We start from the raw sequence: 16,013 nt of genomic DNA, 5'->3' as shown, positions 1-16,013 counted from the left end.
GAATTATGGATTGATTTGAATAATGTGATTGATAAACAAGTTAAATTTGGTATTATAGATCAAGAAAAATGTGAATCGGGTCTTGATCGAGGAAAGAATAAAGTATACGACAATTAGGCTCGATTACCATCATTTTGTACCGAGGTAAGTGCATATGCAAATAATGTGGTGTTGTAGCATGTTTTTAATGTTTTGATCTTATGTGATAAATGTTTTCTTGTTATTATGAGTTATATACTTATTGGTTGTTATGAAAGCATAAATGATAATTGGTCGTTACATACGACATCACGAGCAAGTACGACAAAGTATGTCATGTGGAGGTGAGGAAAATCCCATTTATACCTTAGGAATAGTCTAGGATACAAGTGACATGTCACTAGTAATTTAAAAATCTGAACTCGTTGAGTTGGTCTGGGTTCGTGATATGTATGAGGCATCCGAGCTTGTTGAGTTGGTCCAAGTTCATTATGGATGCGATACATGTAATTGGGTTCCGGGCAATGGTCTTGTATGTCCTACTGGTGGCTAGGTAATCCTTGAGTTGGTCGGATACCTGACAGGTTGTGTGATCAGCCCATGTAGCTACACCTTAACCGATATCTTTTATGAGCAAGCCCGTGAGTAGCTCCATTGCGAGCATTACATGTTATGAGGTAGCTTTGGCTACTTATGTATCTGTGGCACTTATGTACAAGTTTTTCGCGTATCCAATAGTATTTCGAGTGTTCAACGGGTACTGCAATGGATATGATGAAAGTCCCAAGGAGGGCATGTTAAAGAGGTATGGTCAAGAATGATTTGTGATGAGAGAGTATATGTGTACATGTATGCACACTAAACCTATGAATAATGCCTTGGTCAAGAATGATTTGTGATGAGAGAGTATATGTGTACATATGATAAATAAGTAAAAAGATTTAAGTGATGAATAATATTTATGTATATGTGACTATGTCCTTGCATGTTGATTGCTTACTACCATTGCATATTATTTGCATGTGGACTTACTAAGCTTTAATGCTTACCCTCTTTCCTTTCCATTCTTTGTAGTTCCACCAAGCTAGCTTGGGGATCGGAAGTTGTCGGAGTGTTCGATCACACTATCAAAAGATTATTAGGTATAGTGAAATTGTTATTTTGAGTATGGCATGTATAGGGGACTTGGTTATTTTGTGATATGTGCCATGCTATTTGGCCAAATTGTGAAGGCCTATGATGTTGATGATTCATTTTGTAATGGCCATGTGATATGGCTTATATTTGATCATTGGGTTGTAATCTAATTACCCATGCATGCATGTGTTAATGCCTTGGTGAATGTATGATAAAGTGTAACACCGCTTATCCGTACCCGAGACCAGGACAAAGTACGAGGCGTTACTAGACACATACTTAGACATTTCAAAAAATACGGGTTATAAAATTTCATTCTAATTTAAAACCAATCAAACAACATCATAATGTCCCTATTATAGACCTACAAGTTCCAAAACATACATTAAAATTGATCCGGGACTAAACCAAGAACTATTGAAAATTTTAGTAAAATTCCGAGGGTTATGCCTCACACGCCCTTCTAGAGGCAAAGCACACGCCCGTGTGCTTAGGGACACGCCCGTGTGCTTAGGGACACGCCCGTGTGCTTAGGGAAACGCCCGTATCCCTCACCCGTTTTGACTTATTTGAATTTATTTTTCATTTCAAACCTACAGGGGTTTTCACACGGCCAAGCACACACCTGTGTCCCTGGCCCGTGTCCCTCACACAGCCTAGACACGCCAGTGTCATCGCCCGTGTCCAAAAACCCGAACATTTTGCTTATGAAGTCATCATTCATTTTGAGGCACACGCTTGTGTGCTTAGGCCGTGTCCACCACACGGTTGAGACACACAGCCGTGTATCTGCCCGTGTGTTTACTAGCATGCAAATTGACCTAAAATTTTCGGTACAGGGGACACACGGCCAAGCAACACGCCCATGGGGGCTGACCATGTGTCACACATGACCTAGACACATGCCTGTATGTTTACCTATGTGGACCTTTTTAGGGCTATTTTCCAAGCCTTTGGTCACCCTCTATCATCCATACACACTTATAGACTTTAATGGTATTTAATATTACCTAATTATACTCTTAAACAACCTTGGTATAATTCATTGCATGTTAAACTCATCTCATCAGTTTACTACATGCTAAATTATCCATTTCATATTAGGGATTATCATAGCACATTTTACATTTTACCCTTAGGCCATATTATAAACATATACCATTATATGCTATGTCCACTCTCAAATTATTAGCTCCCATTTCAATCATCCATCCATGATAGACCTCATAATCATATCTCATGAAGTATTTAAACATAAACATGCATCATTAGTAGGTTAACAACCTACATCAATATAAGCCATATCTCATGGCTATATACAAAAGAATAAGTATACCATTTAAGCCTTTACATTGGCTAGCCAAATGACACATATAACAAAATAACGCCATTAAACAAAATAAAAGTATCTATATACCAAAGCGGGACAAGTCGATAGTGTGTTGATTCTCCAACCGTCTTCCAATCTTTATAGGCCCACGAGCTCTGTAAGACAGGGAAAAGAGAAGGGGGTAAGCATTTATATGTTTAGTAAGTCCGAATAACTGGAAAGTAAACTTACCGGTTAATTAGCATACAACCATATTTAGGCAATAATTCTAACAAGCATGAAATAGTTTCCCTATCACATGCATTCAATCATCAAGTTTGTCTCATAACAATACATCATGTCATTAGCCTTAGATGAGCTCATCAATTCAATATTTCCATTCTTTATTTCTCATGTTAATCCCGTTGAATTTCTCGAAAATCTCGATGGATAGCCCAATAACCGTCAAGTATACCAGTGATCATCTCAAGAACGCACTCCCACGAACCTTATATCTTACGATGGGATTACCAGTCCAGGCTAAATCCCCCGTAGTAATAACTCATAGAGCAATGTCGGGATTACCAGTCTAGGCCTCGGATTTGAATTGCTAGTCCAAGCTAAATTCAATCCTCAATCGGATTATCCGTTCGAGCTAAATCCTTATTGCACCCAGGCTAGATCCTTTCTATTTTGAGATCATCGGATTACCTGTCCGGACTAAATCCTTTTCTACAACACATGTAGGATCTCATATCATGTAAGCCATAATTTATCCATCGGATTTCCCTTTCTATTTCAACCGGGACATTTATCATCCTTTTCAATTACACCACCACATTTTATGGATTTTCATGCAATGAATATCTAAATTTTCATACATTCAAGAACATACATATTTATGTATATTAAGAGTTTACTTTGGGTTATGCGAAGTTACTTGGTAGTCATTTCGGATTCGTGTCTCGTTTATTCCAAAACTTTTCGTTTTCCATGGTCGACCTCCAGAATCGGTTCCTCGGGGTCTATATCAATAAAAATAAATTATTAATACCTCACATTGTTCATTTTTGGCTTAAGACTCACCCCGAGCAAAATGACCAATTTGCCCCTAACCTTCTACACTCTTACAATTTAGTCCTAAGGCTCGTATAATGAAATGCATGAAATTTCTAAGTTACCCAAGCCTAGCCGAATGTTTTTCTTGCTAGCAATCCACATTTTCTTCCATTTCACATTTCTACCTCACATTTTATACCTTTTTCAATTAAGTCCCCTATTGGTGTTTTCATGAAAAATTACCTAGCAAAAGATGTTAATATAACATCTAACTTTCATAACCCTCCATAAAACATCAAAGAACAACCATCTCATTCATGGGTCAAATTTCTAACATGAACCCTAGCTTGTAATATGGGTAGAAATGGATAGAGCATGTTACAAGGGTTTTAAAAATACGAAGAACATTAAAAACGGGGCTAGGGAACACTTACTATTGAGCTTGAAATGTTGGAAAACCCTAGCTATGGAGACTCCTTCAAATTCGGCAGCATGGAGAAGAAAATGAGTGAATTTTTGTTTATTTTTCCCTTTTTATTTCATTAATTAACCAAATAACCAAAATGTCCTTCCTTACTAACCTTTCCAAATTTTCCATGCATGCCCATTTTTGTCCAAAAAGTTAGAAATTGGGAAAATTACTCTTTATGGACCTCTAATTAACGTTCCAAAGCAATTTCATACAAATTTCTTCTAGAACCCAAGTTTTGTAACTTATTCAATTTGGTCCTTAATTTCCAATTAGACACCTTACACATAGAATTTCTTCATGAAACTTTAACCCATGCTTATTTTCATATCCTAGACCTCATAATGATCATGAAATAATTATTTTAGAGTCGAATTTGTGGTCTTGAAACCACTATTCCGACCAGGCCCTATTTCGGGATGTTATATAAAGTATGAATTAGATGCTAAAAGATAAGGGATGACTTAATGGTCATGAATGCATAATTTGAAATTATGGTAATAAGTTTGATAATGCGTGAAATTGGTGTGGAATGCTTCTAAATGGTGTAACAAAATGAATGTGCAATAGGATGACATTATGAGGATGTGAGAGTACCATGGTGTTGAATATTTGAGTGTCTAAATATGTCATGTTGCATGCTATGAAATATGTTTGAACGTATGAATGATTGAGGTGACAATTGGCCTGGAAAATAGCCTTTAAATGGTCCACACGGGTAGACACATGGGCATGTATCTAGACCGACCGTATGTGACACACGGTCTGCCTCGCGGGCGTGTTGAATGGCCATGTGCCCCCTGCACCCTAATTTTTACAAGTCAGTATGCTCAGTAGTAAACACACGGGCTAAGACATGGGCATGTGTCTTGGCCGTGTGAGAGACTCGGCCTACCCACATGGGCGTGTACTCTGGCCGTGTGAAGTCTGCACCTTTTTATGAAAAATTCATTTAATTTTAATTGACTACACGGTTTGGCCACACGAGTGTGTGATATAGCCGTGTGACCCTAAATTGATGCTGACATCATAGTCAAAGAGTTACACGGTTGGAGGATATGGGCGTGTCGAAGACACACAAGCGTGTACCCTGTCTCACATGGGCGTGTGGCTCTATATTAGGGAAAATTTCCCTAACTTTTCTAAAGTCTTCAATTTAGTCCCGAATCCCTTTTGATGGTTGTTTTGGGCCTCGCAGGCCTACATCAAGGACAAATTGTGTATGTATGAATGAAGTTGTTTTAAAGAAAAAAATTTATAGCCCGGTTTTGCATGAATGACTGTGTATGTGTTCGGTAATACTTTGTATCCTATCCCGGCCTCAGGTACAGGTAAAGGGTGTTACATTTATTAATTATATATAAAATATAAAAGGATAATAAAAAATCTATACAATAATATAATTTACTTTGTAAAAATAATTATTCAACGAATAAAATTAAATCAATTTATTATACTAAATTAAGGATTTAATATAGAAGTATAAATACAACATATTAAAATTCTTTTTCATGAAATATTAATCAAAAGTGATATCTAATTATTAAATAAGTCAATGTTAAAACCAAGGACATATAGCAGATAATACGTCAGTAAACTCGAGGACTAACCAATTCACAAATTTCTCTTCAAACTTTGCGGCGGAAACAAATCATTCAAAATGAAATGAATTTATATTAGATGCCATATATCAACATTGCTTATTCTCGTTAAAACAATTCGCTTAATATGTATTTCATAAATTATTAAAATATTTGTTTTATTTTTTAATTGTGTTTGATAATTATATTAATTTTTAATAATTTTTTTAAAAAAAGAAAGTGTGAATACGTAGATACTTCATTATCTCAAAATTTTTATTTTGAAATTTTATTTTTAAAATAAATGGTTTTCTAATTTTATTAAAATTAAAATATTCAAATTCTTGTCTTTAATTTTATCCCAAACATTTCAAAATAAAATAAACAATAGTATATTAATAAGATTAAAATAAATGTTCAAAAATCAAGATTAAATATTTTAAACAAAATTATTATATTTTGTGCATAATTTTATTAATATATCAAACAATTTTATATAATATATTCAATATCAAAATTCAGCACTTAATTTTTTTAATTTATCAAATATATCCTAAATATTATTTGCATTTATTTTCTAAAAGAAATTAATGAAATATTTCAAATAGAAATTATATTTTCAGCTATATTAGAAAATAAAAGATTGGAATCCACGCATTATTTAAGGCGAATGTATGAAATGCAATCCCAACTAAAATATTGACATAAATTTCAAAGAAGATGGTAGGATTTGATTCAATAATTGAGACTGTGTGAATAGCAAGGTATGCTTGTTGTCTTCCTTGTTTGCAATTCCCTTTCAAAATGTTTATACGAGCCTTATCTGTTTGTCAACTCGTAATGACCCTAGATGTTATCTATGTTTTTTTTTTTTCTCTCAAAGCCTTTAGAAGGAAAGCACTAAGAATCCATGCAAGTAATGATATGATAAATTAATCATTATTATAATCTTCTGTCACGTGAAATATGTGTCAGTAGTACAAATAATATTGATCTTTTTGTTGACCTACTTGAAAAGACGTCTTGTTAAACCATCCATCATGATCAAAAGTATACTAACCCTTTACTCTCCCTAAAAAGGTTAGACATCTATTTTTATATGTGAACACTCTTCAAGTGTGAATACATTTTTGAGACCATTGAAGTCCACTTAGATATAACAATATTATACTAATTGAATAAATAATAGAATAGGAATTATCATGAATATCCTTTACACACTTGGTAAGATTGAGTATTTATCCTGCCACGTCACATTAGTGGATAAGTGGACCTCTCCTATTAATACCTTCCCAATGATAAAAAATAGATTGATTTTCTAGCTTTTGAAGTTACTCTAAGCAGTTATCCTTTCTTCCAACAATCAACTTGTCTTATTAAGTGAACCGGTCTCCATAAAACTATCAGTTATCCTCCTTTCTTGTACGAGAGTTTGGACTGACAAATTAATTAGAGCTAAAGAGATTGAAATAATGCAATGCTTGATCATGTTTGTGAGAATTTAAATTACCTGATAATAGATGTTAATATTATTTTTTCAAATTGATTTGGGATTGAGTTGTAAAATTGCAACAGTGTGGTCTACAAAACAGAAATAAAAGAAGACAAGAAAAAACAAAAATAAGAGATGACCCCCAAAACCATTCAACATCAGGAGTCCCACTTTCTTCTTTTCCACCTGGGTTTTCGCATGTCTCCATTCACTAAATTTTGGACTTTGGACTGTTTGGAGTCAAAAAGTGGGGACCCAAAACAATGTTTTAAGTGCAAGGTTCAATGTGATGAAACTGCCTTTGCATGATTACTTTTCCAAACTTTTCTTCTATATTGAAGTATCCTCTTGCTCAGGCAACTCAAATGAAAAGAAACAAAATGGGAATCGTTGTTTTCTCTTTCCATTCATTATCCAAGTGGCTCCTTCATTTCATTCTCTCCTAATAAAAATATCCTTCTATGGATGAAAGTGAATAATATACTATTTATATAAAAAATTAAAATAAAACAAAATGATTAAACTAAATTTAATTTTAAAAAAACAAAAACTAAATCTAAATCACATATAAATAATAAAAATAAGTAATACTAAGCAAAATATTTTATTCTTTATTAAAGTAAATATCAATATCATCTTCTCATTTTAAGTAAATTTCCACCACATAAAACCTTAATTACGAAAATTTAATTTTGATTTCCTTTCTTTCAAAAACTTCCCATTTTATAAACAAAATTTCATTCGCTAAATCAAGCAAGAAACATAAATTTTGAAAATTTTAGACAAATAGATTTCAATTTCTTTTATAAAAAGTTTTAAGATTTTAAAATTATAAAAATTTTGAGTTAAAATTAGCAATTTGCTCTCAAATCTCCTCTAAAAATCTCAAAATTGAGATTTAATTGTTTTAAAATTAATCTTCTTTAAACTTAGTTATTTATTTTTAATTTTATTTTATAACTTCTCATATAAAGATTATATTATCTTTTGAAATTGATGATCATTTATCAAATTTTCATAAATTAAATTCCACAATAATACATAGGTTTATAATTTAGGCATCAATTCAACATTTTCAAACTACAAATACCATGTTAGACTTTTTATAATTTTTTTATCCATTACCGGTAATAATAATCAATTCTATCATCATGAATACTCTTTAATAAACAATTGATCGTTAATATGAGCGTGAATCCCAACAACATCGTTAAGGTTAAAGGAGGAAATAAACAACCACTGCATCAAAACTCATGTAAAGCATTTAATGAAACTATAAATACCAAATAATACATAAAAGGACCATTTAAATACTGCATTAAATATTTTCAAAATACAAATTCCTCCTTATAACACATCATCCAAAAGAAAATTAAGAAAAACTAGTAATAGTCACTTTTTTTTCTTGGCCATTAATAGTCACTCATTGATTCCAATTCAAATCAGTCATCTATTTGCGCAATAATCACTTTAATTTCTCAAATTACCAAAATTTAAATTCCTCATTTGACTAAGATAAATAAATTGTTTTTAACTAGAATCATACTTTTAAAATTTCCCAGCATCCAAACATCGCAGAAGAAGTAAAAAAGCAAAGATTTCCTCTTGAAGTATCCAAGATTACAAATCATTTCTCGGCCCTTTTTTTAACATTCCTCATCTTCAGTGCCCAACAATATATAAAAAAAATCTTACAACATCATCAAAAGAAGACAAAAATAAAAATGATTTGTTTTTCTTAGTTTGAAGAAGTAGAAGAACCTGAAACTCTAGGTGAAGTAACTGGAAAAAGAGGGAGAAGCCTAGGCTCAGTATCTCGTGGTGTAGAGGCCGGCGATGGATGCAAATAAAAACCCTTTTCTTTAATTGCTTTCTCTTCAGCTTCCTTGTCTAAGTTGGCGATATTATTAATACAATCGGCGTGGTTTCCAGGTCCAGATCGATCAAAGGGATCGGATATCAAGGGAGTAACCGGGCTAAGAGTCAAAGACGGGAAGTCAAGAATGCTAGGGGAGAGTATTTCGGGTTTTCGGGGCGAAAATCCTGAATTGTTAGAGTTGAAAACCGGGTTCAAGGGGTTGATCTTGAGGTTCTTGAGAGAGCTCCTTCGCTCGTAAAGTCTAAACCCAGAGTTTTGCTTATTTTTGGGGATGGACTTGATCGGCGGGATGTGGGTTTTGAGGTTGGGATCGGAGTGAGGGGAGGAAGTTGAGTTAATGGAAGAAGCAAGCTTGGCGGTCTCGGAGGATCCGGTGAGCATCTGGACGACTTGCTTGAAAGACGAAGTGTCGGCTTGGACGAAAGTTGTCGGGTAAGGATTGGCGGATTCGGATCTGGTGATGAGTTTGGGTTGCTGGGGCAGCGGAGTCGGGGGTGGTGGGGCGGTGGTGTTGCTACTGATGCTGCTGTTGGGACTGTGGGTTTTGGGAGAAGGAAGGAAATTGGGATTTGGGCTCAGCCATGTAGAGGTTTCCATTTAGGGCTACCTTTTCTTTTGTGTTGATTTTCTTGTTTCTGTTTGGATGCTTGGGAAAAGGGGAAAAAAGGTTAAAATGAAAGGAAATGGAGGAGACAGGGATATAGAGGTTTTGGTTTGGTAAGAAATGTTTTGGTGGATTGCGAGCTTTTGGGTTCGGCTGTCGTTTTTGTTTTGTCTAAACCGTGTATTTATTTAATTATCAAGGTAGTATTTGGAAAGTAATCTGCATATGGATGTAAATATTTGAATAATATGATTGGGTAATTATTGGAATTTATGGGTTTTATTGAATTGTAACTTAACTTTTAAAGGAGGGTCAGAATTGAAATACTTAGGAAGGTAATTTATATTTAATTTTAATTTTAAAAATTATTTTATATAAATTTAAATTATAAATTTTATATTATAAGTATAAGCATCAATGAGTGTGTTGAATGTTTATGGTAAAAGGTTTATTATATTATAAATTCTAAAAGGTATATCTTGAAAATAATTTATAAAGTAAAACAAAAATATATTTTTAAATTTAAAATTTTAAAATTATGATAAAAGTTTATTATAAAAATAATTTATATTTTATAAAAGTGTTATAATATATTTATTTATAAAAAAGTGTATACTTTTTTTATTATAACATTTATAAAAAGATAATTTTCTAAAATTATGGGAAAAATATTTATTTATAAAAAGTGTTACAAAAGTTATCAATACTTTATAAATTTTTTTATAGAGGTTATATATTATAAATTTTATATTATTTTGACTTATTTTAACTTAATTTACATATTATAAGAAAATGTTATAATCTAGCATATTTCTTTGTTCAAATTAAGTTTATATAAATTTTTATTATTAAGGCTACAGACTATTTGCATTGTAAACTTAAATATTTTATGATAAATGTTAATAATACAAATACAAAAGTTTTGTTAATGATACAAATACAAAAATTTTTCTTACATCATATTATGGGATATGATATTCTTTAAGAAAATGGAGCATAAAAAAAGATGGATCGTACTAGCATATTGCATACTTCATAGCGTCACTCATAGGTGGATTCGGAATGATCCATACTTCAAATAATATATAGAATAAAGAGATTTTTATCATCTTAATTATACAAATTCAAAATCAGATGACGATAAACTCGGTCAATGACCAACATTTGATGAAAAGGAGCATATGTTAAATATTAAAATCGAATAACCCAACAAATATGAAACACTAGAACAATTAGATAAAATTATATATGATGTTTATTTTTCTTGTTATTTTTATTAGAAATCGTATTCTAAATTACTTTTTGGACTAACATAATACATATGATAATTTAATTTGAATTTTTGTTTTTTTAGAAATTCTTTTATCATGACAATATTTTTATAGTAATTATTATATTTTAAAAATACAAGTTATATAATTGTGTAATTACAATTTGTCCTGTCAAATGTGACATATAGAATTACAATGTAATTGCACTATATCAACGAAACAGATCTAAAGAATTACAATAAAATAAGTTAAAATTTACTATTAGAAGAGTATTACAATTTGTAATATTTGAAGTATGGATGATCTCAAATTCACCTATAACTATAACTGAAACTATGAAGTATGCAACATGTTAGTACCATCCAATCTTTTATTTTTATGCTCCATTTTCTTCAATGATATCATACCCCACACTATGATGTAAGAAAACTTTTGTATTTGTATCAATAGGATCTACCATATAATATTTAGGTTTACAATATAAATAATTTGTAACCTTAATCATAAAAATTGAGATTATCCCTGAACGTCTAAAGAATTACAATTTATATTTCATAGCTTTATTCATATTATTATATTATTTATATTTAATAATAATGACATAAGTTAAAACTTAGTATGATACAATAAAATATCTTGGGCAGCAATTAAAAATTTATTAAGCCGTAAAGCATAAAACCTAGAAATTTGAGGAACTAAAATAAAAATAAATTCATTAATTCTTTTGACTACATTTTTATTATGAAAATATTTTAAAATTTACTAACATTATTATTTAAAAATTAAGATGACCAATAGTTTCGATGCTAAAAACACTGAATAAATATTTTTAAATAACATACTAGTCATTAATAAAACAAACCCTACAAAATGCAAGGCAAGGCAACCAAAGTTAAATTTAACATAATCAAGGCAAACAAGATTCCAACTTTAACATCAAATATCTCGCAATCAGTTGTAATATCCCGAATTAGGGCCTAATCGAAATAGTGGTTTCGTGACCACAAATCCGAGATAGAAATAATTATTTTATAATTATTTTGAAGTTTATGATATGATCGCATGATTGTGTGAAAATTTCGTGACGAAATTCTATGCATAAAGTGCTTAAGTTGAAATTAGGGACTAAATCGAATAATTTGCAAAACTTGTATTCTAAAAGTTTTTAGTATGAAATTGCTTTGGAATATTAATGAGGAGGTCTTAAATATCAATTTGACCAATTTTTAGAATTTTGGACAAAAACGGGCTTATACATGAAAATTTTCAAAGAAAGGTATTAAGGGTATTTTAGTCATTTTGTAATTAAAATTAATTAAAAGAGAAATTAAGGCCAAAATGTGTTCATCTTCATCAAGCCTTGGCCGAATCTTACCTCTCTCCATAGCTAGGGTTTCTTCAAATTCCAAGCTTCATAGTAAGTGATTTCAAGCCCCGTTTTTAATAATTTTTATGTTTTCGAAATCCCGGTAGCTCGATTTAGCTTATGCAAGCAATAATTCAACCTAGGGTTCATATTTGGAAAAATACCCATAGGTGAAATTTGTGTATTTTGGTGTTTTATGATAGAATATGAGGTTTTAAATTATGTTAGACAACTTGTGCTACTCGGTTTTAAGTGAAAATGAGTAAAAGGGCTTAATCGGTAAAAATACCTAATATTCATAAGTACATGTTAGAGTGTGAATTTGATGTTGCCATAGAAGGGAAAAATGATCAGCATGTCATAAAACATAAGAAAATAGGATGAGGTTTAATTTACGAGCCTTGGGGCAAAAGTGTAAATATGTGAAAGTTTAGGGGCAAAATGGTAATTTTGCCAAAGTTCGTATTAGGGGCTGTTTTGATGAATGTATGTATTAAATAAAATTAATTTGGTATTATAGATCAAGAGAAACAAGATTCAAGTCGTGATCGAGGGAAAAACAAAATTTACGAGGAATAGGCTCGATTGCTAATATTTGTATCGAGGTAAGTTCATGTGTAAATAAGGTAACATAATTTTTATTTTAAGTGATTTAATGATATTTGTATGATATGATATTTATTATCATGAAATATTGTGCTTTGTGAATTATTATTTGGTAATATGCAAATTATGTGAACAACTTGATAAGTATGAGATGTTAGCAAGTATCGATTTTTACATTTCGAAGAAGGTGATCAAAATGTAAAATTGAGAAGAATCCCGTTTGAACCTTGGGAATAGATTAGGGTACAAGTGACATATCACTAGGATGGTTGAGTTTTGAACTCGTTGAGTTGAATTCGAGTTCGTGAGATGTAACTAGGCATCTGAGCTCGTTGAGTTGAGTCCGAGTTCACTTATGAATGCGAACGCCCGAGCTCGTTGAGTTAAGTCCGAGTTCGTTTATGGGCGGGTTACATGGTATCTTGGATACATAGATTCAAAAGCTATTGAGCTTGTTCAGTTATGAGTATAGCACTTACGTGCACACTATCCGCGTATCCGAAATTATATTCCTATGTGTTCAACAAGAGAATCCTAAGAGAATATAGAGAATGCTTAAAATGAAAGTGATTCGGTGATGAATGTGTTGAAGAAGTGAAAATGGACAGGTATGAGTTTAATTTTTGGTTGAGAACTTGGTGAGACAAAATTTTGGTAAGATAGTAAGTATTCTTATGTTATGTGTGTTTTAATGATGTTTATGTTGGATTGCATGATCATGTTACTTATTATTTGCATGTGAACTTACTAAGCATTTATGCTTACTCCCTCCTTTTCATTCATTGTAGTTTTGACAAGTTGGCTTGAGAATCGGGATAGGTCGAAGGCTCGTTCACACTATCCGAAGACCTAAATTGGTAAAATGGCTTGTATATTTTGAATGTGGCATGTATAGCACTATACTCACTTTGTGTAAATCATCTTATGATATGGTTATGGTTTGGTAAGAAAAGGGTTTATAAATGATTAGCCATTGGAATGGCCAATCTAAATCATATTTGATGACATGTATGTTTAAAATGCTATTTAGTCCATGAAAATCTATAGTAAAGTAAAATTTGCTATAAAACAAAATTTTGCCGCAGCAATGACGTGAATTTGAAAAATCACTAAAAATAGTAGAAATGGAATTAAATGATGAATAAGTTATGGAATCTAAGCTTGATGAGTTTATTTTTATATGGATGAAACGAAATAGGTAAATGAGTTATATTTTATGAGATATTTAAGTTTTGGTGGAATAGGGTCAGAGTGGTCTATGAATCCCCTATTCTGAATTTAAAAATCTACCATAAATTGTAAAAAAAAATAATTAGGAGTTGTACCTTACATGTATGAAATCCTTATTGAGTCTAGTTTTTGAGAAAGAAACGGAATAATCATTGAAACTCTATATAGGGAGATATCTGATTCGTAATACACAGGGGTCAGAGTAGTCGAACCCTAAAACAAGGGAGAACTTAACTAATAAATGTACTAATTGGCCCGACCAAAAATTATAGAAAAACATTAGTAGATAGATATATGAGTCTAGTTTCAGGAAAAATTTATGGATCTTAATTTCGAGTTTTGGAACTCGAGATATGAATTTTTAAGCGACTGTGACGCAGTTAGCTAGCTTGTCTAGAAATTTTAAAAATAAATTGTTTGGGCTGTTTAATTAATGAATTAAGTTCGTTAACACATCTTGGTCGACTCTAGCAACGGTCTAGGGTACAGGGGTGTTACACTGCCCATCTCCAACTCCAAGAAATCTTTCTCTGTTTCTATTTCTCTCCATACGTCCCAACCTTCACCACCGCTCTCTTCTCTCGCATTTCTCACTGTCGATCTCACCACGTGTAACACCCCTTACCCGTACCCTAGACGGGGACAAGGTACGAGGCGTTACCAGACTTATACTTGGAAAATTTCAAAAAATACGGGTTATAAAATTTCATTTTAATCTAAAACCAAACAAGCAATGTCATAGTGTGTAATGCCCCATACCCGAGACCGTTGCCGGAGTCGAACACGAGGTGTTAACGGACTTAATTCATTACTTCAACAGCTCATACAATTCATTTTAAAATTTCCAGACAAGCAGGCTAACTGCATCACAGTCGCTTTAAAAATCATATCTCGAGTTCCGAAACTCAAAATCTAATTCTGTAAATTTTTCCTGAAACTAGACTCATATATCTATCTAGTAATTTTTTTCTAGAAATTTTGGTCGGGCCAATTAGTACAGTTTATTAGTTAAAGTCTCCCCTATTTCAGGGTTTGACTACTCTGACCTCTGTGTATTATGAATCAGATATCTCCCTGTACAGAGTTTCAATGACTATGCCGTTTGTCTCTAATAAAACTAGACTCAATAATGAATTTGTAAATATAAAGCATGACTTCTAATTATCTTTGTAAAATTTATGGTGAATTTCCAAAATCAGAACAGGGGATCTAGAAATCGCTCTGGCCCTATTTCACAAAAATTTAAACATCTCATAAAATATAGCTCATATACCTGTTTTGCTTCTTCCATATGAAAATAGACTCATCAAGCTTCGATTCCATAACTTATTCATTATTTAATTCCATTTCTACTATTTTTAGTGATTTTTTCAAATTTACGTCACTCTCTTTGCTGAATCTATTTTATGGTAAATTTTACCTATTTCATGGTTTCCATGGATTAGCTAGTAATTTGACATACATAACACCAAATATGATCATGATTAGCCATTCCAATGGCTAATCATTACCAAGCATTTCCATACCACTCAATAACCATATTATAAGACCATATATACAAAATGATTATAATGTTATACATGCCATACTCAAAATATACAAGCCATTATGCCAAGATGGTATACGGATAGTGTGAGCGAGCCTTCGACCGTTCCCGATTTCCGAGCTGGCTTGTCAAAACTACAAGGAATGAAAAGGAGGGAGTAAGCATAAATGCTTAATAAGTTCACATGCAAATAGCAAGTAACATAACCATATAAGCAAACATAAAACATCATTTGCATAATCATCACCAAGACATTCATATCACATTTTCATTTATCATCTTACCATATTGTTGTTATATCGATTTTTCAACCCGAGGGTTAAGTACATACCTGTTCAAAGTATCCATTTCACAACACTCACCAATACGTCCCTTTCATCTCTAGTATTCCTCTATTTGAGTAGAACTTTACCCGTTGAACACATCGGAATATAATTCGGATACATGGAAAGTTTGCACATAAGTGCCACATATGTAGCCAAGCTA

At 32.1% G+C, this 16,013-nt stretch overlaps 1 protein-coding gene across 1 annotated transcript; it reads right to left on the bottom strand.

Moving 5' to 3' along the window:
* Window positions 1-8,549: 8,549 nt before the first annotated feature.
* On the bottom strand, window positions 8,550-9,692 carry LOC108485426 (VQ motif-containing protein 4). Its single transcript, XM_017789263.2, has one exon. It carries the CDS (start codon window positions 9,499-9,501, stop codon window positions 8,764-8,766), a length of 738 nt encoding a protein of 245 aa, XP_017644752.1. The 5' UTR covers window positions 9,502-9,692; the 3' UTR covers window positions 8,550-8,763.
* Between the last annotated feature and the right edge of the window lie 6,321 nt (window positions 9,693-16,013).

Source organism: Gossypium arboreum, chromosome 6 (assembly GCF_025698485.1).
Source record: "Gossypium arboreum isolate Shixiya-1 chromosome 6, ASM2569848v2, whole genome shotgun sequence".
NCBI classification, from domain to species: domain Eukaryota; kingdom Viridiplantae; phylum Streptophyta; class Magnoliopsida; order Malvales; family Malvaceae; genus Gossypium; species Gossypium arboreum.
Note: the sequence above shows the minus strand (reverse complement) of the source record. Positions and strands in the feature narration are given on the sequence as shown.

Excerpts from the sequence above, each read along its gene's own strand:
- LOC108485426 (XM_017789263.2), bottom strand. The coding sequence starts at position 9,501 with ATGGAAACCTCTACATGGCTGAGCCCAAATCCCAATTTCCTTCCTTCT.